Source organism: Rhinolophus ferrumequinum, chromosome 23 (assembly GCF_004115265.2).
Source record: "Rhinolophus ferrumequinum isolate MPI-CBG mRhiFer1 chromosome 23, mRhiFer1_v1.p, whole genome shotgun sequence".
In the NCBI taxonomy this organism is placed as follows: Eukaryota; Metazoa; Chordata; class Mammalia; order Chiroptera; family Rhinolophidae; genus Rhinolophus; species Rhinolophus ferrumequinum.
This window is the reverse complement of record NC_046306.1, coordinates 36,395,212-36,420,868: the sequence shown is the minus strand read 5'-3', so window position 1 is coordinate 36,420,868 and position 25,657 is coordinate 36,395,212. Positions and strand designations below refer to the sequence as shown.

The following is a 25,657-nucleotide window of genomic DNA, read 5'->3' as shown; positions in this document are numbered from 1 at the left end:
GTATATACCAATAATAAAACATCAGAAGGAGAAATTTAAAAAACAATCCCATTTACAATTGCTCCAAAGACTATAAAATACCTGGGAATAAATTTAACCAAAGAAGTAAAAGATCTGTACTCAGAAAATTATAAGACACTGAAGAAAGGAATGAAAGAAGATATAAATAGATGGAAACACATATCATGTTCATGGATAGGAAGAATTAATATAGTTAAAATGTCCATACTGCCTAAGGTAATATACATATTCAACGCAATTCCTATCAAACTACCAACGACATTTTTCACAGAAATAGAACATATAATCATAAAATTTATATGGGACCATAAAAGACCCCGTATAGCCTCAGCAATCTTGAGAAATAAGAACAAAGTGGGAGGTATAACAATACCTGACTTCAAATTATACTACAAGGCTACAATAATCAAAACAGCATGGTACTGGCATAAAAACAGACACATAGATCAATGGAACAGAATAGAGAGTCCAGAAATAAATCCATGCCTATATGGCCATTTAATCTACGACAATGGAAGCAAGAATGTACGATGGGGTAAAGACAGTCTATTCAATAAATGGTGGTGGGAAACCTGGACAGACACATGCAAAAAAATGAAGCTGGACCACCTCCTTACACCATATACAAAAATAAATTCAAAATGGCTTAAAGACTTAAATGTAAGATCTGAAACCATAAAATATCTAGAAGAAAACATAGGAAGAAACTTCACAGACATTACCTGGAGTAAGATTTTTACTGATATATCTCCTCGCGCGAGGGAAGTAAGAGAAAAAATAAACATGTGGGATTATATCAAACTAAAAAGTTTTTTCACAGCAAAGGAAACCTTCAATAAAACAAAAAGGGATCCTACTGAATGGGAAAAGATATTTGCCAATGATATATCTGTTAAGGGATTAATATCACAAATCTATAAAAAACTCACTCAACTCAACTCCAAAAAAACAAACGACCCAATTAAAAAATGGGCAGAGGACTTGAAGAGACATTTTTCTAAAAAGGACATACAGATGGCAAACAGACATATGAAGAAATGCTCAACCTCACTAACCATCAGAGAAATGCAAATAAAAACCACAATGAGATACCACCTCACCCCAGTCAAAATGGCTATCATCAATAAATCAACAAACAAGTGCTGGCGCGGATGTGGAGAAAAGGGAACGCTTGTGCACTGTTGGTGGGATTGCAGATTGGTGCAGCCACTATGGAAAACAGTATGGAGGTATCTCAAAAATCTGAAAATGGAACTACCCTATGATCCAGTAATTCCACTCCTAGGTATCTATCCGGCGAAATCCAAAACTCCAATTCAAAAATATTTATGCACTCCTATGTTTATTGCAGCACTATACACAATAGCTAAGACATGGAAGCAACCGAAATGCCCATCGGTAGATGACTGGATTAAGAAACTGTGGTACATTTATACAATGGAGTATTATGCAGCCATAAAGAAGAAAGAAATCTTACCATTTGCAACAACATGGATGGACCTAGAGAACATCATGTTAAGTGAAATAAGTCAGACAGAGAAAGATAAGTACCATATGATCTCACTTATATGCGGAATCTGAAGAAAAGAATAAGTGAATGAACTAATCAGAAACAGTTTTGGAGACAAAGAGGAAAAACTGAGGGTTGCTAGATGGGCGGGGGGGTGGGGTAAGGGGGAGGGTGAGGGGATTAGAAAACAATCAGTAACCACAAGATGGCCACGGGGTTTTGAAAATTAATCTGGGGAATATAATTTAGTGGTTACCAGAGGGTAAGGGGGGTGGGGGGTGGGAGATGAGGGTAAGGGGGATCAAATATATGGTGATGGAAGGAGAACTGACTCTGGGTGGTGAACACACAATGTAATTTATAGATGATGTGATATAGAATTGTACACCTGAAATCTATGTAATTTTACTAACAATTGTCACCCCAATAAATTAAAAAAAAATAAAAAATAAAAATAAAGAACATTGCGACCATGCAAAAAAAAAAAAAAAAAGTCAAACTGACATTATGCAAATTAACACCAATCTTGCTATTTTAATTATTTGGCCATTAAGAGTCTGGTTAACTTTCCATTATTTTCGTCAAATAATGTATTATATGAGAATAAAAGTGAATACTTCCAACTGAAAGAAAAAAAAAAAAAGTGAAGTCCATCAGCTTGATTTCTTCAGATTGCCAAGCTGGGTAGTTTTGTGTCCTTTGACTAGCCGGTCTCCTGCAAGCCTCAGCTTTGAAAAACAGAGTCTTGGAATATTGTACTTATATACTTTTCCTATTCTACCTTCACCTAAGCCAGGATAAGCAGAGATCTCACCTGTTATCTTTTCTCTACAAAGTCTTCCACTACATGTGTCTTCCATTTTAGGCCTGGATGCAACTTTTGCTGTTTGAGGCAGAGATAAAGAAAATGTTTTTTGTACGTTGCTTACTGAATAATAAGGACCAAAATTAAGGCCTCTGATCAACTTCAAAACAAAAACAAAAACAGAAAACAAAACCCAAAACGAAAGTCCAACTTTTAATCAATTCAATTCCTAATTAGATTACAGTGCTCTGTTCTCTTACCTGCTTGTAGAAACAAAAATAAATTCTCCTTGGAAAAAGATTAAACCATCTAGAGACTCAAGTTATTTCTACAATGTTTTACACAAAGTGTCCTACATTCAGCAATAATAGTAAAAATATAATGTAGCATTCCAAAAGAATAAAAATGAATCACTGAAAACAGATAGAGACATATTAGAGATCCAGGTATCATAGACACACTTTAAAATAATGATTAATATGTTTAAGACCTGGATGTCAAGTTGGAAAATGTTCTTGGTAAAAAAGTTGGTTAGATAACTGGAAACTATTAAAAAAAGTAAGATGTAAATCCTAGAAGTGAAAAATATACAATAATTGAAATTAAAAATTTAACAAGTGTATTTGGCAGCAAGTAGACACAGCCAAAGAAGGGATTAGTAAACTGAAAACTAGGTTAGAATTAAAATAAAGTACAGATGAAAAATACACAAAGAGTTAGTAAACATATGAGATAGGGTCTATCACATATGTAATGTGCAAAAAACAATATTCTAAAAGATAATGGCTGATAATTTCCTCCAAATTAAGGTGTTAAGATGTTAAACCATTGTTTCAAGAGTGTTATGATCCACAAGCATAATTAATACAAAGAAAACCTCACTTAGGCCAATCTTTGTAAAACTGCTAAACACCAAGTTAAAAAATATATAAAATCATCTACTGACTAAAAATCCATTAACTTCAAAATAATGACAATAAGATATATAGATAACTTCTCAGAAAAAATAATGGAAGCCAGAGACAATGCAACCACATCTTGAAAGTGCTCAAAGAAAAACTTGCCAATATAAAATTTTGTATCTAAAAAAAGCTACTTTCAAAATTCAATTTGAAATAAAAAACATTTTCAGGGAAAAAAACGTGAAATTTGTTATCAGTAGACCTACCCTGAAGGAATAGTTTTCACCATACTCAAAAATAAATGCCAGATAAATTGTAGAACTAACTGTGAAAGGTAACATGGAAAAAGGCCTTCACAACATTAGGCAAAAATTTCTTACACAGGAAAAACAAAGCACCAACCATTAGGGAAAGACTAATAATCTGGAAAACATTAATTAGTATCATTACTATATCAAAACACACATTAAGAGATTACAAAATAAGCCAGAGTGGAAGAATATATTTTCAATTCATGTCATTTACAAAGGACTCTTGTACTACTATGTTTCCCCAAAAATAAGACCTAGCCAGACCATCAGCTCTAATGTGTCTTTTGTAACAAAAATTAATGTAAGACCTGGTCTTATTTTACTATAATATAAGACTTGGTCTTATATAATAATATAATGTAATATAATATAATATAATATAATATAATATAATATAATATAATATAATATAATATAATATAATATAATACCAGGTCTTATATTACTATAGTATAAGACCAGGTCTTATATAATATAATATAAAACCGGGTCTTATATTAATTTTTGCTCCAAAAGATGCATTAGAGCTGATGGTCCGGCTAGGTCTTATTTTTGGGGAAACATGGTAACACATAAAGAAATCAATATAAAAAATAACAGAAAACACAGGGAATCCAACAGAAAGTGAGCAAGACACAAACAGATAGGGCACAAAAGAGAATATCCTAGCTGGTCACTTAACTTTTTGAATGACTAACCAAATCTCATAGTATTTAAAAGCCTTGGCTTTTTCAATATTAAAATTACTATAAAATGTTCTAACTCCTTGTCTAACTCTCTGGGAAATCATCAAAACTAATTAAAACATAACAGTATTGTTATTTTTATAAGAAATGATTACTGTGGAAGGAAAATTAATTGACCTAAAACTAATTAAACACTACTTCCGGGACTTTCTCCCCAGGTTTTTGATGATGTGATCTAGAGATACCTGTGGCTGATTCTTCCAGTAAATCTCTTTCAAACTCATTATTATCAATGGCAACAACCCAGGTGATATTACTATGGAGAAACCTCTCTGACATTGTGGGAAACTTCCTAATAGTCAAGATGCTAGTCTATTAAACAATGCTCAATGAAAATGAAGGAGCATACAAAAACACTTTTAAGAGCTGGGTGAGAGAGGAAGGAAGAAGTTGAAGAAAGCATAACCCAAAAGGCAAATCAGAAAGTAGAAAATATTTAAGTTTCTGCCCAACGTTTTGTCTTTCCAACTTAATTATGTTATAATACACTACATTCATATGAGAATTCTTGGGTTGTGCCACCATATTGGAATAGATTAGCATTAGATGCAATGGCAGGTTTGAGATCCAGGAGAGAGAAAAACAGAAATCAAGGTTGTAGTTCTGTACACCGCTAGGTTCTAGGAGCAGAGTGAGGCATAGTTTGTTATATTTGCTTTCAAAGACTCTAAAGCAGGGGTGTCAAAACTGCGGCCCGTGGGCCAACTGCGGCCCACAATCCATTGTTAATTGGCCCACAGCAAATTCCAAAAATATATTTAGTTTACTTAAATAAACCAGGTGAGGCAATACGTACTTTACCTCGAGTGAGTGGCCCAGCTGTTTGTGTATTTTGCCGCATATGGCCCTTGGTAAAAAACGTTGAAAAAAGTTTTGACATCCCTGCTCTAAAGGTATGTTTGGTAGACATTATTTATTTAATATCATGAGGGTGCATGACGCATGCATATATGTGTGTGCATGTGGTATGAATATATGACTGTACATAGTGGCATAATAATGTGAATATGCACGTGCATATGAGTATGCATGTGCAAGTGTATGTTTGTGTGTGTGTGTGAAGGTGGTGTATTGGAAAAAAGGAAAAAGAATGATAGATATTTGTTACTCTGACATGCCTGTAGAACTGGTATTATCTGAACGGCTTCTCTCCTGCTGAGCAATGCAACTGAGTGCCTCAGAGAAATGAGTCCATTTCACACAGACAACAGAATCTGATCAAAACAAAAATTGCCTCTACAGCCTATTTATTCCATCCAGTTTGCCTTTCCCTCCCCCATTTTGATTGCTACTGCTTGAAACACAAATAAGAGGTACATTTCAGGGCTCCTAGCAGGAGATAAAAGTTGCTGAAATAGAAAGAGTCTGGACATTCAGCACCGCTTTCATTTTCATTTACCAACTGCAACTGCCTTCCTCAAAGCCTTGATCATGGTGAACTTTTATAGGTCAGCTGCATTACAAAAAAGTAATAAATGAAGCAGGTCTCATCACAAAGAAAAAATACTGACAAGCATATAGAATGCAATTAACCAGATTTTTAAATACATAAACATGAAGAGATATTAGAGGATCCTTCAAGTTCTTCTTTTGAGATTACTGTTGACAATAAAATCCATGCAATCAATAGAATTACAAATAATTATCTCTCAGAATGTGTAGTTGCTTAGTTGTCACAGCAGCTGTGACAACTAAAGAACAGGGCCTGTCTGGATTGAATTGTATTGAATTAGAGTTGTGTTGACCCAAAGCAGGCATTCTTGAACCATGGAAAAATAACCATTTGCCATGTTTATTTTCCAATTTTACTATTAATGTAATTAATTAGGTAATTGTTCAGAAATGCTCACTTCCTGTCTTCTATCCCTATAGGAGTCTACTTCTCTGTCCCTTGATGTTAGGCTTGTCCATGGAATTTGCTTTGGCCAATGGGATATTAGCAGAAGTGAGTCAAACAGACCCTTGACATACATTTGTACAATTGGGGCTAGCCCTCTTATACTCTTGACTTTTACCCCAAGAACATGCTTTTGGGAGCAGTGGGTCCAAACAGAATAAGATCTGAGCTCAACACATAGCCTGATGTCCTTCCTGGTCCAGACTTGATATGGTTGATCCTCATATCCATGAACAGAAGTATATATGATTGTTGTTCTAAGCCCCAGAGATTGAAGATGGTTTGTTATGTAGCATTATTATGGCGCTAGATAAAACATTTAATAATATATTCTAATTGACTCAATTTTAACATTGTCTTTAATTTTGTCCCATAGCAATTACAGCTTGGTTTATGCCAAATTTTTAACACATTATAATAAATATGTTAATTTCTATATCACCTAAAATTATCTACAGAAATATAAATAGTGCATGTATGAAACTTTGAGAAACATTGAACTAATGAATACAGATGAGAATCCTCTTAACAGAGGATTAATACAGCAGAATCCTCTGCTGATCTCATAATGGTACTGACACGGAAGATAACTGGTCTTAGAGTTTAGGGTATTTGTCACATACATTTAACTTACAAGGACAAATGGAAAGAGGCTATTACTCCATAAGCATAGACATTGATTTACGTTCTTTTTAAGCTACTAATTGTTAGGGGAGATGAGCTCAATTAGACTGTTCCTAAGGTTGCCAAGTTCACTTTGTAGGTGTAGAATCCAAGTACAACTAAGTGAAAGAGATTGAAGACCAATTTATGGAGGAAGAACAGTTTCAATGGAAATACAGGACATGAAGAGAAGGTGAGTCTGTGGCACACTGTTGTAATGATACTTCCCCCCAAACTGCTCTTTACAATCAAGTCACCAACACTGTTTAAAATTATGTTAAAAGTCACTCTTTTCAATGATGTGGTAGCTATAGCCATAAGCTAAATATATTTAATCTCAAAAAGAAAATTCCAATCCTTGGAAATGGCATGGGCTTATCTATTCACATAGCTGCTTGAGTAGCATACAGGTTTCATATCCAGGTGTTCTGTGATAATATGTAAGGATGAAGGGAGTAGACACCTATTCTTAGGAAAATTCATCCAAAGTGAAGGGAGGCCTAATAAATCAGGCAGCATTTAACAAAGATTTACTACTCACTTTTCCTACAATAAATACCACGTAATAATCCACAAATCCGGCCTCAATAAAGTGCTTCTCTCCATTAAATATGACTTTGTTTTGTTTCATTTTTGTAACTTTCTTTCCTATTGCCCATAATAGATTATGAACTTCAGGACTGCCCATTTCTGGTCACCTTTCTCAGATGTGTCACGATTAGTGAAAGGGGATGGAGAGTAATTCTCTAGAGGTAGGCAGAGCTGGTTTCAAATCCAAGTTCTGGATTTCTCTTTGTGTGATCTTGGAGAAGTCCTGTTCACGCCCAGAGTCCCAGTTTTGTCACTTATAGCTGGAGGTAATGATACCTTCCTCATAACATTTGAGGATCAAATGAGATAATGACTAACTATATTAAATGCTTGATCACTATTTATTGGCTAAGAGAAACAATGAGTTTAATATCTACCTCTGGATATCTTTGCATTGGCGACTCTTAAGCGCACAAACTTAGCTGAATCACCTCTTTTTGATCATTCAAGAATTTATCACATTTCTCTCTTTTCTGATATCATTCATTCATTCATTCAGCTAGGCACACGGTTGAAAGTTTGTGAACTTAATTGTCCGACCTTTGTACATCAGGTCCCTGCTATGTATGAAGCTTAATGAAAATAATTGAATGGAGTAGAGATTTGGCTTAGCTGGATTAACATTCAGAGGAGCAAGCACTATTGTTGCTTTGAAGTATATATTTTTTTATTACTTCTTCGCGTTCATAATTAGCTTTTTTGCATTATAGATGAAGAACAAATAAGTATCAAAAATAAAATACCACAAATTTTTCTCTTTCTGGCTTTGAAAAAGGACTCCTTCTTTTCAATTTGCTAAAGGTAAGTTGGTCCAGAGTCTTCCATAAAAAATTAAACTTCAGATATAAATTTTATTAAAATGTATGTATCAGTTTTTCTTTCAGTCTTTACATTGTTGATTGGAAATGGGCTGTTTTAAATAATAAGGACCAAGAATGGATTATTTTGGCTCAAAAACTAATGCTCAAATCCTTTAACCACAGGACTTAAAATAAATCAGATGCTTTAAACCCATTGTCCTGCATTTCACAGGCATTCTCAGTTTATACCTCTTGGCATGTAGATGTCCAGATTCTCCCTCTCCTCTGTTCTTCTTTCCCACCCCCTTTTGTTTCCTTCCTCCCTTCTTCCTTTCTTTCCTTTCTCTCTTTTGTCACTTGGTTTTATATTTTACCAATTTTCCTATTTGGTTGCTTATTTTTTTTCCCCTTACTGACTTTTATATATTCTCCATAAATTAAGAAAATTAACTCTGTCAAATATGTTGCAATTATCTTCTCGTGGATTGTCATGTCTTTGATTTTCTTTAAGACACATTAAATTTGACTATGCTTTGTTATAAAAATTTTAGATATTGTTTTTCTTTTTTATTATTTTTATTATTTTTATTTTATTTTATTGGGAAATATTGTGGAACAGTGTGTTTCTCCAGGGCCCATCAGCTCCAAGTAATTGTCTTTCAATCTAGTTGTGAAGGGTGCAGCTCAGCTCCAAGTCCAGTTGCTATTTTCAATCTTAGTTGCAGGGGGTCCTGCCACCATCCCATGTGGGAATTGAACCGTCAACCCTGCTGTTGAGAGCTCGCACTCTAACCAACTGAGCCATCCAGTTCTCCTAGGTATTGGTTTTTAAGTGACACCTATGTGCCAAGATAGCTGTAAAATTCTTTCTTTATTCATATTTATTAACATCAAAAATGTGTTCTCAGAATGAGACTTAGATATTGATTTTTTTGGAACATGGTTTGCCCATTAGATCATCAATTCAATTTTCCCTTCATCTTAGGGAATTCACTCTTTTATGTGTTGACTTCTAAATTCGACAAATACCAGTTCTTCCCATATAGGAAAGTTTGTTCTATTCCATATATATTATTTTTTCTCTAATTGTTTTAGAGTTTCTGTGTTCTTTTTCACTGTGATTATCTCAAGCCTTTTTTTTTCTTTTTTAGTAATTTGGTCTTTGTTGTTCTTAATTGATTTATTTCTGTAATGAGAAAATTTATCTCTTTGGTTTTTACATTTCAGATCATTATGCTATTTTATCACCTTATCTTAAAGCTCTTTAATGTTCTTTCTAAGTTCTTCTATAGTGATTGTAGAGGATTTTAATGTTTTTCTTGGGTTATCTTTCTTCCATAATAAAGTCTTCATCTGTCTTTTGTTGGCATGCATGTTTACTTGCTTCCTCCTCTCTCTGTCTCTGTCTCTGTCTCTGTCTCTCTCTCTCTCTCTCTCAGTTATGGCTTTTGTGTGCTTGCAGGGTGAGGTGCATGGCACATATTAGCAAGCTACTTGTTCTCATAGTATGTGTGGCTTTTTGATCAATCCACGAGTAGCTATTTAGAAGTGCTTTCTTTGGGGAGTTTTCTTTGTGGGGGTGGCGAGGCTGTAAAGTAGCCAGAGCATTTACCACATTAGTTATGCTGAATTTCTCAGCAAGTATGCCCCATGCCTAGCCCAGGTTCACCTTGCTTTGTCTGTACTGTTATCTGTCATAATGCGAGACTATCCTTGGGGTTTGGGTAGTTTTTCAATTCATCACGAGACTTAGAACTTCCTTTCTAAGAGCAAGACAGTCAGCCTGGCAGCTTCCCTATTCTCTTTTGCTATTTTCTCTCTCAGCTTCCCCAACCAGAAGATGATAAACTCTATGCAAACCCTATATGGATTCCTCAGAGAGGGAAGGGGGCTTCTTCTTCAAGGAGGCTTCACCTAGGCCTTTCGAGCACTTCCTCTCCTGCTTCTTGCCCACCTCAAAGATCTTGCCTTATTTATTTTCTCATTTGTTTTCTATTTGGTGAAATGACTGTTTTTTTATTTTTTTGCTAGAGGTAATTAGTTCTTGGTATTTGTTATTGGTCTGCCTTTCCTCTTCCATTTTCTTCCCAGCAGGAGAGAGTGAAATGGAGAATTGTAGCAGCTTTTCTTATCTCCTTGGGGGAAAGGTGGAATAAAAGGTGTTCACACCTAACTTTATGTGCTGCGGAAATTCCTCTGGCTGTTCCTCTCCTAGTTGGGCAGGTAAATGGTAGCTAGTAAGAGCTTATTCGGGATTATTGGTGAGCCTGGTGGAGTTAGGGGTTGGTTCGGAGCAATACCAGGCTCATGCCTTCTGCATTGCTAGAAATGTGTCTTTCCTTCTGCTGTTTACTCCCCTGTTCTTTTTTCTGATTACTGTTTTTGTTGATATTCTTTGCTTGTGTGTTTTACTTATCTGCTTTCATACTGTTGAGTTTGGGGGAGAGAGGTTTGAAAGCTGACTCCACACCACCATTTTAACCCAAGACCAGATGCCTAGACCCCTTTGATTTGTGTGACTGGGTATTCCCTACAGTGCCACATATACCTGGCCTGTATCAGAAGCTGGTTTCAGGAATATCTGTCAAAAATAGTTCTGATCAGATTTGATGTTTGTTATGGATTAAATGATTGTGTCCCCCCACCAAATTCATATGTTGGAGCCCAACCCCCAATGTAACTGTATTAAAGTCACATACAGATTGGGCCTTTATGGAGGTAATTAAAATTCAGTGAGGTGATAATGGTGAGGCCCTAATCTAATAAGACTGTAGCCTTATAAGAAGAGAAGGAGAGAGAGAGAGAGAGAGAGAGCTCTCTCTGTGACATGTGAGGATACAAGCCAGAAAGAGGGCTCCCACCAGAAACCAAATTGGTCAGCCCCTTGATCTTGGACTTCCCAGCTTCTAGAATTCTAAGACAATAAATTTCTATTGTTTAAGTCTCCCACTTTATGGTATTTTGTTATGGCAGCTTGAACAGACACACTTGATTTACATTAGTTCAGACTTCTTTGGAACAAACGTATATTTATAAACCATCTGTCCATCACCCAGTCTATTCACCACCACTGCCACCAACCCCACCCCCAAAAAATAAAAAATAAAAAACAGTACTAAAGTTGCTACTTGACCACTCTACCTCTCTTCATCACATTGACAAACACTATAGACACATGTCCATGGCTCCCTCTCCAAAATCAAATAATGAGTGATTAAGCTGACAGAATTATAGTGGTGGACAATGCCAATGTTTCTACAAAACACCCTTTCCATGGCAACATACCTCTTCATATATTAATTGGGAATAGTCTAGCTTAATCAAAATCAGAAGCTGTCTTTAGTAGGAGATGAAATGTGGTGGTAGTAGCCGGGGGCGCCATGAGATCCCAATACAAATAAATTCTCTTTTTATGTTTAACCAGATGATGTGTCTCCATGAAGTCACTCTGAGAATGGTTTGGAAATTCACATTAACTTTGTCAGAATAACCACTCTACAGAAACCCACTATTTAGGAAGAAAAGCCCCCAAAATATCTACTAGTATTTCAGTGTCTACCATGTGATGGGATACATAATGAATGAGGCATATTGCTGCCTTCATGGAATTCATAAGCTAGCTAAGAATGTGTGTGTTGTGTGTGTGTGTGTGTGTGTGTGTGTGTGTGTGTGTGTGTGTGTGAGAGAGAGAGAGAGAGAGAGAGAGAGAGAGAGAGAGAGAGAGAGAGAGAGAGAGAGCGCGCTAACTACCCACGAGCCATGTGACAAGGGCTAAGGTATGAACCAAGAACTGTGGAGGCACAAAAGAGAGGGTGATTCACCTTTTCTGAAGGGGGTGAAGAAAAATCTTGGAGAACAAGATGATATTTAAGCTGGAGCTGAATGACTGAGTCAGTTTCAAATGTTCTGCACTTATAACAAACATTTGGATGGGTAGAAATATATCCTGTGTTTAAAACACCTGGAGGACTCAGTTTTAGCATCTTTGACCTGCCTGACTATCTTAGGCCTGGCCCTTTTTCTCTTCTTCCATCTTTTCTTGCTGGTTGTACTGCTCCCACAGAAATTTAAAAGGCAGTTCATGCTCCTCTGTATGTGATCACAACCATTGAAGCCTTCCCAGGTGTCATGTTTGGCTTAACTGAGCTGGCTTCGGATCACATTCTACACATCTGGCTTTTTCTTTCCCTTTTCCAAGCCCCAATTAGGCATCTAATTCTCATTCAGTCTCATTATGCATTCCCCACCCCCTCCAGGGCCTGGCAGGAATGAAGACTGCAAGGAGGCCCTTCTCAGCTGGGGTCTGCCAGAGCTGGTCTCAGATCAGAGTCTTTGCAGCAGGAACAATACAAATTGGGTGTCTCTCAAACTCCCCCACACACCATCACACACTCTTTGTGGCTTTTGTTTCTCTACAGCAACCAGATAAATCTGTACACAGCAGGGTCCTAGTGAACACAGAGATATGTATTTTTTTCCAGAGGAGTTGCTTGATTCTTTCACTTTAATAGGGTTTTAACTATGTAAGGAGCCACAGTGGGGCAGCTTTGGGCTTTTCAATGGTCCTTTATGTGGAATCTTTCATAAGGAAGAAACTTATTGCTGGAAACAACTAAAGCTGGATTCTCAGCAGCTTCATCATACACTTTTAAGGCTCCCGAGAGAAAGGACTTTTGACTGCTTGGGTCGAAATCCTGCATGATTATGTATACAGCTCTTTAGCCAAAGAATAATTTAATCCTATACATTCCTAATTACAGATTTCTTCATTATTTCCACTAGATTTTCTCTTCTTTGTATGTTACATTTTCCTAAATAGCACAATTTATTCTAAACATTTAATAAAATCGAGTGCATCTCCTTTGTCCATGACCGAAGTACTAGACATTTATACCAGGAAGAAAGCTGCATCCAAGAAATAACTAGCCGATTTACAGAAGCACCAGAGGTCGATTATCAGAGGGCTCTGAACTGGAAGATGTGTGTTCAGTTCTGCTAAGCTATTCCATTTCTGGTCGTGGCCCCTCAACACCAATTCTTTCAGCTTCAAAGAAAAATGATAGACTTTTTTCCTACTAGGAAAAGTTTTCAAACACTTCTGATATTAAATAAAAGCTCATTTCCATTCAGCTGTTCTTCACAAAGCCCTATTACAGATACCGGTATCTTAATGTTTGAACTTCTTTGGAGTTAATCATTTTTATGCCTTCAAAAAATGTATTACTACTAGAGCAAATACACACACACACACCTAAAAGACTGTGTACGCCACATTTACTAAACATGTAACTAAAACAGCTATTCAACTCAGCCAGAAGCCTTTTACCAAAGAGAATTCAAAGTTACCTGTGAGAAGTTGTTGTTAAGTTTCCTTCCCCTTTTAGATTATAGGTCACCGTTGTCTTTTATTATCTGAGTAAGACTGCTTTCCTCAAGAAATAAAACAGATCCTTGACCATATTCCAGTCCAACAAAACCCCTTCACAGATGTGGACACTAAACCCCAGAGAAGTGTTGTGGCTGTCCCAGGACTCCCAGGAATGAGGTCGGGACTAAAAGTTCTAAGTCCACTCCTGGGCTATTTTCACTATGTCACCCAATGCTAGTGACAGTGGTGAGAGAGCCTGTGGAGGCAGCTGAAATGGGCCTGGAATTTGGGAAGTGGCCCAGAATCTTTTTTCATAGGTCTGCTTGGTCAACTCTAATTCATTTGAAAGCAATGGACTTTAATGTCTTCCATATCCCCAAAAGGGCTTGGGCGGGGGGTAAGGTAGCACAAACTTATTCATGGAGAAGATAATAAATCCTTGTCTAATACCTGGGACTGCTCTGTGGTCAGTGGCAGCAGGCTCAGGAGAAATAGTGATGCAGAGTCTCTCCCCTTTCATAGCATCTGCAGGGTCCTGTAACATGGACCACATCCCCCTGCCAGAGAATATTTTGGACTTGAAGCGCAGTGGTTTGATCCTCCTTTTGAAGATGGGTTCACTCGGTGTTACCTGCATCTTTAATCTGGAAAACCAGGTTAATGTCACTCTGGAATTCCTACTACTAGGGTTAGAAGTACATGATAGGTTGGTTTCGAATCCAGGGAAAATATTCTAAAAATTAAACAGCGTAAGGTTCATGGCTTCTGTGGGCACCAGAGGATCTGGGAGCCCTGGGAGTAAATGGGATGGTCAATCAACAGTTGTTGGGTCTGTGATGATGTCACCCCCCCAAGGCCTCAGGAATCTTCCTGGATTCATGCTGCAGCACCGGCCTTTTGGGTTGACATCACTGGATTGCTCAGTACTCTTCCTGAACCCCTGGGTGCTAAGCATCTTACTGGCCTGTTGCTTCACAGCTTGATTGACTTCTGATTGCTGAATTTTGCTTTTGTGTTGACTGCTGATATCTCTAGGCACCCTGCTCTCTCTATAGTCATGAATCTCTTGCTTGTTCCAGAATTTTGATAACCGAGCAATCCCTAGCCCTCTGTTTGACTGCCTTTTCTCTCAGACTGTCACAGCTACTCCTTCTGTAGTTTTCTGACATCATTCTCTGTGTGGAAACCGTGCCTCCAGTGAGAGAATGGGCTCTGCTGTCACTAAATAATGGGCCTTGCACCTGCTTTATCTCCTGACATTTAATCTCTTTTTCCAAGGAGACAATTCAGGAAACTCTCCCATAATAGAAAAAATAACACCCAGAATTTTTCCTTTCAGGCAACGAAATCTTAATCCTTTTTTTGTTCATGTATTTTACTAAACCAGAGATCCTGTCACATAACCTCCTCAGCAAGATAACAATTCACTTTTGAGAAGGAAGCAAAACAATTTTGATTTATTGATCTCAGGACACAATGCTTTTCTAAAAAAAAAAAAGAAAAAGTGTATGCCAGTCCGTATGTGACTGTCAAATAAAAGATTGAAGATCACAGATTTTAAAGGAGAAAAAAACCAAGAGTTTAATTTAAAATTTTAGCTTTCTGGTTCTGTTGCATTTAATCTGGTTGCTATTTGGCTGACTTCAATTGAACTCTGATTATTCGTGTGGTTGTAACCTTGCAGAAAGAAAGAAGACAGGTTCTGACATACCAGTAACTGTTCTCCAGTATAAAAAGACTTCTTTTGGAGGTGTGGTGATGGTGTGTGTGTGTGTGTGTGTGTGTGTGTATGCTTGTGTATGCCTACGTATGGGTGAACACACGAGTCCACACATGCATGTGCCAAGGGAAAGAAAAAGAGTGTTCCTGAAGATTTTCTTATGTAGGAAAGAGGTTGTATCTGTTTTGTGGCTAAATTGTTATTACTGTATGTCATTGACGTGAGGACACATTTTTTTCCACATTTTAATGTCTGGGAAGTTGAAATGAATGGAAATAATCAAATTCAATTCCCTGTCTGAAGTTTCTATGGACCACACTGGGATATGAATTCAGGACACAAATCGGCATGATTAGCACCAGCTTATGATTTAGTTTCTTAAGAGAGACATTTTTTGACCATCTTCCATCAATGCTAAAGGTAAGTCCCCCAAGTCTCCTAGCTTTTGGGAGCAGTTATTGGTGCCTGGGCCAACACGCCTGGGCCAGCTCTGAGTTCCCCTGCAGCTGTAGTGAACAGTACCTCCACGTACTCAGTTTCCCCCCTCCAGGGCCTCTATCTCTCTGCTTCTCCACTAGCAGTGCCAGGATAGCTTGTTCATCCCAAAGGTCCTATCTGTGTACATGGAAATCTGAGAATCAATTGCTTATTAGTTGCTCTTTACCAAAAAAATGTTGGGGATGTAACATCCCCCAGGGGCTACTCTCAACCAATGTGGGAATGGAGTCATTTGATAATAACCTCGCTTCCCTATCCCTTGATGCAGCAGTTCTGAGGTGTGTCCTACACAGTGGTACTGAGCCCATTTGCTCACAGCAGTAATCTGCTCATGACACGATGCTTCCTTGGTTGCCTTCCCTTCCTTCTCTCATTTCCCTATAACCTCATTTGCACTTCCTGGGATTTATTTGCATCTCCCAAATAAATCACCAGCACACAAAGTCTAGGTCAGGATCTGCTTCTTACGGGACACAAACTAAGGCACTGTCCCCTATTTCTCCTTTAAGCTCACCTGAGGGTGAAGCTCATTGTTGTCCTATATGGAATTCTCCATGTTGAGATATTTTTTCTTTCTCAGTGATATTTAATAGAAGAGTAATTATTACGATTGAAGGTATCTTAATTCCAATCACATACTATTAATGGAAAAATAAAACTCTGCTGGGATGACACGAACACATTGAGTATGCAAAATGAGTCATCAGCTCTCTCCCGCCCCAATATCAGTATAAAGTATTAAATAGTTGTGAAATGTTCTGTCCACTTTGATCCAATTAAACTAAATTGGCACATACATATGTCATGCTATCCGTCTCAGGACTTATCACACAGTTCTAAAAGTCATTGTAGGAAATAATGGACGTCAAATGGTTTTATTCCAGTAATGATTTTACCCTTTGGAGAAGCTATATGTTTTTTAAGCTTTCTCTTATGTGACATGGAAGTTGATTACCTGATGGCAGCCCAAGTGATCCACTTGAGTTCTTCAAGATGTGGTCCATGGACCAACCACATTAGACTCATTTGGAGATTATTATAAAATGTAGATTTCTAGGCGTCTTAATAAATTTACTGAATAAGTATGTGTGGTTGGTGGGGCCCGGTAATCTATATTTTAATAAGCTTCCCCATTGATTCCTGTGGGCACAGAAGTGTGAGAATCACTTGCTTATTGACTGATTTTCACCGAAACAGAATCTTTAAGGACCTCTTCTAGTATTTGTGCTTAATATAGTACCAACTAGAAATTTTATTCATAGCATAAAAGCTATAGCTAATATTAAAAAACAAAACAAAACAAAAAAAAACCCTGAAACTTTGGGAATATCTCAGTAACATGCCCTTTAAAAAAATGACCACAATTGTTTTTGTTTTTGTTGTTTGCCTCATTTTTCTTTTTTAAAATAACCATAATTCCATAACTTCAGACAGAAATTTTGGAAAAGCATGTCATTCATTCATTCAGTAAATTCTTATTCAATGTTTATAGTTTGTTAGGTTACATGATTAAAAGATGAATGAAATTCTATCCTAACTCAAAGATGATGTCAATATAAAGGATCATGGACTTGGGGCTGAGAGTATGAGTTTGAAGTGTGAATTCTGCTTCTGCTACTTATTTATTGATAATTCTAGGCATGTTATTTAATCTCACTGAGACTCAGGTTTCTAATATGTAAGGGGCAGAAAGCAACACCTACTTCACAAATAGGGAACTTTCTGGAATGGTTGGCCCATAATAAATAACTATGAAAAGCTATGCCGTAAGTAGTAATAAAATGCACCATGTATTAGGGCAGGAGAAGACACAGGTAGTACATCCAATGGTTATGTATGCACCTGGACTCTGGAGTCAGATTTGTGAGTTTCAATCCTGCTCTGCCAGTTACTAGCTATGTGACTCTGGGTAGAGATGCCACCTCTCCTCCATCTCCCCGTACATAACTCTGTTTCCTCTCTTTGACTTGCTCATACCTTCTTCCTCAATAAACCTCTTGCTCCTAACTCCATCTAGGTGTCTACTTCACGGAGAATCCAACTGATATGGCTGTAATTTGGGCGTGTTTTCTAGGGGGTTAGGAGCAGTATTCCTGCTTAGAGATGGAGGAGATAGTCAATATATATGTAGAGAGAGAAGTGGAAATAACTGACAAGTAAAGTCCACTAGAAAAAGGATCATGAGACAAAAGCACAGGCAAGGGGGAACCCTGGGGCAGAAACAGTTGCTGCTGCTCGTGTTCTGTGCACAGGAATTATTTTAACTTGTGAAATCTAATACTAATTTTCATATCCCTGTGAAAGGTGTTGCTACATCTTTTTAAGAGAACGTCCTCTGAGTTTATAATTTTCAATTGAAAATTTGTCTGTCTGATGAGTCATGGCAGACGTACTGACAGGAACAGGGACTGATTCATCCAACAATTAAGCTACTGAGACATCTTTGTTGTCCTACTAGTAACAGTAAGCTTTATTTTCTGTTTTCTAAACAATGTAATTTGATTACACTTCAAATACTGAGCTTCCTTATTTTCCTATTTATTATGTAAATTACATATGTAAATTTACATGGGATGAAGATATGCAGACTTTGTCTATAAAAAAGATGGGCTGGCTGGGACCAGAGTGTGGCTTTGAGTTGATTGTTCTGAGGATGGAATGGGTTCACTTCATCCTAGTCGCACTGTACGCAGCCCCCTTGCATACAGAGAGGAAGGTCTTGGCTTCAGGTTAGGTGCAGTACTTAACTAAGAAAGCAAGCATATTGGACTTAATAACAAATTCTAGCCAAAGGACGTACAGATAATCAACATTCTCATCTATAAACACCCACTGATTTTCTATTAAGCCACTTTGAATTAATTACTTAGCAGACATTCACTGAGCATCTACCATGAGCCAAGCTCTTTATGGGCAACAAGGAAGCAGCACTATGTAAGATATAGTCTCTGCCCTTTAGGGACTTTTCTGATTGAAATTCAAAGTGATAAGAATGATTCTGGGTTAGTAGAGAGCATCTAGCCCAGTGTTAAATGAGGGATAAGGAGTGGTTTCAGGGAGATGTTTCTGGACCAAGACACATTGCAGCTGAGCTGTGAAGGATGAATGGGAGTGGCTAGGAGGAAGAGAGCACAGGAAGGGCAGCAGGTCCAAAGGCCCAGAGAAGAGGGCACATGGCCTATGAAAGGACCAGCAGTTGTTATTGCAGCAGATCAAGACAGCTTACAGCTCATGGGAGGGTGGTGAACCATGAGGCCAGAGAGCTACTTGTCCTTGGAAGGCAAGGAAGTGTCATTCAGAGGCTATGTGAATGGAGGTTTTAGTCAGGGAGTGGAAAAACAGATTCACCTTTTAGGAAGATTAGTCTGACCGCTGAGGGGAGAATGAACTTAAGGGGGAGAGACTGGACATTGGAAGAGCAGTTAAGAGGGGAGTACTTTTCTTCCTGAGCACAGATTATACCTGGATTATACCTCCTAGCTTCTTAAATACGTAGGTGAGGCCTCACGACGGAGTAGCACCAATGGGACATGGGCAGAATCAGTACATGCTACTTCTGGGACCGGTCCCTAAAAGACCTCCTGTGTGGTCCTCCACACTCCCACCCTCATCTGCCAGGCCTTGGCAGTGGTTCTCAAACTTGAGAATCACATGGACAGCTCATTAAACACATATTCCTGGATCCTAGAGCCAGAGGCTCTGGATCAGTCTGTGGTGGGGCCCAAGGATTTGTATCTGATCAAGTTACGAGATGACACTGATGCTCCTATCCAAGAGCCACATTTTGGGTAGCAATGCCCTAAGATAAGCAGCGTTACAAGATGTATAAGAAGGAAGTATGGTGGGTCCCTGAAGGACTGTGAAGCAGCCTTCTCCCTCCTCAGAACCACTTGGAGTATGAGGTGAGTAAGAAAGGTACTTTTCTCATGTTAAGTTACTGAGATTTTGAGGTTGTTGGTTTCTGCCATTAGACTACTCAGATTAATAAAGGAGGCACTTGCAGGAAACCATATAAGAAAAAGTCATAATGTGTATGATTGCCAGTACTGTGTCTACCTGGCACAGTGATCATTTTTATCATAATTGGATGGAGTGCATAATTGGAGGCTCAGCTTACCTTCCCCTCCTTGTTGGCCTCAGCCCAGGACTTGCTCTTCCCTTTCTGAGTAGACTTACTATGATCACTCATTTGGCCTTTCCCCTATGAGACTGTGGGCTCTTTGATAGCCAGGAATTCTACTTAATATCCTCACAGTACCCAAAGCTTCACATGAACTAAAGTATGTAAGAAATAATTATTGATCATCTTGATGATATGTCAGTAGACATTCAAGTGTCTGGTGAATGTGAGTGAACAGAGGCATTTGCCATATTGTCTTTTCCCACAGTCCTTTGCACACGTTTCTCCTTTCCCCTGCAACACTCGTCCACCCTCACCCCCACGTAGCTAACTTTATCCAGCTTAGACATCAATTCTACCAGCATGACTATTCAGATAAAATCCTGGCTGTTGCCCATTTTTAGGCCTTTTACTTCCCTCTACAATTTATAAAATCTGCATGTGTGTCATACTAGGTTGTAACCTATTTTTTCTAAGTAAGTTTGTTCCTTTTTAACTTTTTTCAAATTTTGGGTCCCTTTGCAGACGTGTAAAAAAATTTGGATCTCTTTGCCTCCTTATAAATCCATACTTATCTTCAACTCAATGGTTATCCAACTAGTTCAGTGTCCTATTTCTATGAATTATTCAAATATTTGATGAAGAATGTCCAAACATTGTCTGGCCCTTAGAATATGTTTAGTAATCTTGGAAATTGATTTGTTGTTTTACTGAAGCCATAAAAGTGGATAAACTCTCAAAGAAAACTTTTCAAATAAAGAAGAGTAGAAGGCTTTGGGATGTTGTCCACAATTAGGAAATGAAAAATAATTTGGAGATGGAATCAAGGGAAAAGTCAGTGTGCATGCATCATGCTTGAAAGTCAAGGGACGCTAGTGGACTGAATGCTGAATAACAACCAGGTAGTCAATACTGGGAAGAGGCCACCTAATGTGAGATGGAGAAAGCCATGTTTGGTATCCACATTTGTAGCATGAGAGTCCAGTGTTAACAGAGCCGAGATCTGAAGCGTGAGTAGAACTCCATGATAATGGAGGGGCTATGTTGTGAAAAAATAGAGATAGTATGTCATGCATATAATTCACCTAGAAAAATATGGGCTTGAAGGGGGGAGGGGGCAATTGTGCCAATCACTGATTTTCTAAGACAGGAAAAACCTGTGTATGTTGGAAGGCCAAAGGAAAGGAATTTGTGGAAAGATAGTACGATGCTGGGAAATTGGAAATAATTGAGGAGACAAGGTGCTGTTTGACAAAAAACGGAAAGGAATAATAATAGAATGTTAAGGCTAATTTTTGGAAAGGAGAAAAGTAGCTATTATGCAGAGACAGAAGAGAATGAAGAAAGGACATGTGTTGGACCAAAGATATTTTTGGAGGAGAAGATAGGATTTCCTCTTTAATGACCTTGATTTTCTCAGCAAGGTAGAAGATAGGACCATCTGTGAGGAAGAAAGGGTTTGAAGACCAAAAAAAAAAAAAAAAAAAAGTAAAGTTTAGAATAGGTACTGTAAGGGGTGTGCTTGGGTAATCAAAAAGATGAGTTACAGGAACCATTAAACATAGCACATCAATAGCATTATTTTTTAGCCTAGAAGAAAAGACCATGTAAATTTATAGCACCAGAAGCTTGACATTGCTCTAAAATGAGTACCTGGATTGATTATTTCATTGTTATATTTCTTCTCCCTATGAGAGCTAATTCTAAGGACTTAAGTTTTCCACATCTTAACTCTTTTGTGTGCTATTCTCATACGGCCTCACTTGACCATCTCGTAATGTTTGCTTTTTAATATTTTAATGTCTGTGATTCATGTTCTCAATCAGTCAAGTGAAATGAACTTGATGAAGAGCCTGTATGGCCCTTCTGCCGCTTCACGTGAGCTCAGCAAATATCTATGGAGTACCACTAGATGCCAGGAGCTGTGGGAAATGCCTGGGAAGTAACTCTGAATTAAACATTGTATCTGTCGCAGAGGTTCTCACAGACTCTGTGGAAGACAGACTTGTAGATATATCATGTCAGCACCACATGGCTAGTGCTATTCGGAGCGCAGATCTTATGATCTTGAGCAGCTAGACTAATGACATTCACTGGTTCTCCATATATTTCATGAGTGCCCACTGCGTGTCATTTAAGACGAACCTCTGGCAATATAGTGGTGGAAATAACAGGTATGGTCTATTAAGGTCTTTGCTCTTTGGATATGTATGTGACTTAAGAAAAAGAAAAGAACGTGCTGTGATAGAGACACAGCAAAGGGGAATTACTTAGTTTGAGTGGTTGGGGAAGGTCTCACAAGAAGGAGGCTTCAAAATGAAATCTGAATGAGGAGTCACCGACATAAAGATGCAGGAACAGATGCTTCCCCACAGAGGGCACATCCAACAAAATGGCTCAAAGGCTCGGATACACCGAGCCTATTCAAGTAGCAACAAGGAGGCCAACATGGCTGGAGAGTAGTGAGGGAGGGAGAGAAAGGAAGAAAATGCTGTTGGAGAGAGTGGCAGGGGCCAAGAGTTTGAATTTTATTCTAATGCAAGGATTCAGTACCGTAGCAATATTATCCTAGTTCTAGGAATTCAAGCAGCTCTGCCAAGGCCACAAGATGTCACAAAGTATTCTTTACACACCACCAAAAAGTGATTGCTAGTGAGTGTAGTTCATTCAATCACTCAGTAATCATATATTATGCACCAGCCAAGTGTCAGACACTGTTCTATGAGTAGGTGGTGAGGATTCAGCAGCTACTAAACAGGAAAAGGTCCTTGCAGTTATGGTGCTTATACTAGAATGTGTGTGTGTGGGAGGGTGGGGGAGTCAGCATTTCCAATAAAGGCTCAGTAAGTGCAAAGGTCCTGAGGCAAGAGTATGCTTATAATGTTTGAAGACAAACAAAGACATAAGTGAATGAAAAGAAACTGGCAGAAGAAAAAGAAAACCTGGGGTGGGGGCAGTAGGTCAAGATCACGTGGGCCACTATATAGATTTTGGGTTATATTGGGAGTCATTGGAGAATTTTGAGAAGTAGGATACTATTAGGTTCGTGCAAAAGTAATTGTGGTTTTTTGCAATTATTTTTAACCTTTTAAACCACAATTATTTTTACACCAACCTAATCTATTCTTATTTTGTAAAAGGATCACTCCAGCTATGGTGAGACAGTATACTGTAAGGAGGTAAATCTAGAGTTCATAGGAAATAGCAAGACTAAGATAAGATTTAGGAGTTAGCAGCTATTGGTGATTAATTTACTCAGGTAGGAAACTGACTTATTGTTACTTCAAATCATATCAAGTAACCTGGTAATGCTTAATTTAAGACGAAAAGGAGAAAGGTGTAGGCAAGAAGGCAAGTATTTGTGAGGGAAACCTCTAGATAAAGACGCAAGAGACTGATTTTTCAGTCCTGACTGTCCATTAACTTTCCATGTGACAATGGAAAGGTCATGTCATCTCAGTTTCTTAATCTGTATAACAGTATAATCTCTCACAGTATAACCTCTAAATTCCCTGGCACCTCTAAACTAAAGATTACAAATAAATAACCAAAATATATAAATAACTTATAAATCAATAATAAGAAAGATGAATATTTTGTTAGAAATATGGGTACATTCAGTTTTTCAAAGAAAAAAATAAAAATAGCAATACATAATCAAAAATAGTTCTGGCACTCAGATTCAATAATATGACTACTACATTTTTAAAAAACTAACTATAAAATAGGAACAATAACAATAAGATATATTTAAAAATAAACACAACAGAAAACAAAACATGTATATAAATGGAAATTTTAAGTGCTATAGAAGATTCATAAACAAGAGTGCGTTGGTAATGACGACTCATTGTAAGAATGGCCTAAATTTAGCTTACTCCCAACAAAAGTACCCGTTGTAGAACAAGACAAACTAATTATGAAATTTGTATGGGAGAATAAGCATTCAACATTTATTTTCCATTCAGGAATATTTTCTAAATGAGCTCATTCAACATAGAGCTCTTTTTGCTCAAAGTGGATGAACAGAAATATAGCATGAATTAAGACTTGGTTAGTTGAATTAAGACTGGGTTTGTTCAGCAATAAGCAATTAGATGTGAACACTCTCTCAATTCCCCAGGTTACCACTGTTTTATTTTCTACAGAGATGACAACAATAGGAAAATACTGTGTGGGTACCACTGATATTAAACTGCTCAGGATTTTACTTCTAGGAAGAGTGTTGTAGTGTTTCGCTTGGTGTACACTTAACAAATGGTATTTCAGTTGCACTTAAATTGTCTGCTTAATTTTAATGGTTAAGTCACCAGTAAAAAACTCTGTGACCAAATGGTCAAATAAAAACAATGAACCAGGTTTCTAAACATATAAATAGCTTCTTCAGTCTTTGTCTTCAAGGTCCAACAACATATAGATGTTGTTGGACCAACATATAGAGGCTGAAAGATAAAATAAATCCCCTTTTCAGACTGGAGAAATATTGCTTCCATACCAAAAAACAGGAAACTGTGAAGGGTAAGTGATGGTTAGTAGCAAATAAATCATTGCCATTGGGATACAGTCCTCCTTTCCTGTTTCTTCTGCCTTTCCCTCACCTTTCTATAGGCCGAAGATGAGAATATAGGACTAGGTTTAATGGATTATCAGAGTGCTGTAACCTCAACACAGACAGAAGGTTCACAAGTCAAGGAATTCCAAATGGTGACCATTGTTACTTTAGGAGGTAAGCGCAGGGCTCTTGCTCAGCTAAAGGGAGACCTGCCCCCAAAAGAAGGTCAAGTGTATTGATCACTACAGCAGATGTTTAGAATGGTCAAATGGTCAACGATGGGAAAGGAACATGGCCCAGGGGTATTTAAGCTGCTATATACTGTTATTTGTCTTGGCTTCTATTGAACCCAGATGGTGATTGGTGTTCCCCCAGCACACAGACTCATGTAAGAACAGAAGGCTTGCCGCTTTGTAAATGATAGAAATGGGAAAATCTGATCTAGTTATCTGAAGACTCACACAGGACTTCTTGTGGGTTTATGACAACCTGTCTTCCAATCTAGGGAGCATGCACTAGGCTATTCATGCTATCTCCTTCCTCGGCGTGACAAGTGGACATTTATGAAAAATGTTTTTGGACTAGAAAGCATATACATCAAATCCTCCTAATAGTGGTCAATGTCTGATCTCCATTTTATAAGTGAGGAACAGAGGCTTGAAGAAGTTCAGAAACTTACTCATGGTCATCCAGCTGAAAATGATAGACCTAGAATTTTAATTCTATCTATATGGAGACAAGGCATGTTGCTGATCCTGGCCTACATTTTAAAGCTCAATAGAGGTGGTAGAGAAAAATTTAAGAAGGTGCAGAGCAAAATACTGAAACTTCTCATTCTAGAAGAATCCCTTGATATATTAAATGTTAAGACTAGAAGGGAATTTAGAACTTGAGTCAGAGAACCCCCTCATTGCAGATCTTCCGGAAGTTAAGTGACACGGTTGAGGATGCAGAACCAGCGGATGGCAGGTGCAGCCTGGATGAGACATCACAGCTCCTCTCTTCTATTCAGTGCTCTATTTACATTACCAATGGTCTATCTTAACAGACATTTCTCAGAACATCTAAAGACACATGACGCATAGACCAAAACCATCTGCTAAAACGTTCTGGCACTGATAGAATACCATCACTTATAGCCGTGGTCAGAATA

At 37.9% G+C, this 25,657-nt stretch overlaps 1 protein-coding gene across 2 annotated transcripts in view; it reads right to left on the bottom strand.

Annotated features, from left to right (window-relative positions):
• MACROD2 (mono-ADP ribosylhydrolase 2) overlaps window positions 1-25,657 on the bottom strand; it is a 2,095,255-nt gene that overhangs the window by 17,931 nt on the left and 2,051,667 nt on the right. The window contains exon 16 of one of the 2 annotated variants that reach the window (XM_033094758.1): window positions 2,346-2,414. In XM_033094758.1, the coding sequence (XP_032950649.1) occupies window positions 2,346-2,414 (69 nt within the window). Of the gene's footprint in view, window positions 1-2,345; window positions 2,415-25,657 lie in introns of those variants that run through there. The other variant, XR_004421812.1, reaches the window with a different exon arrangement.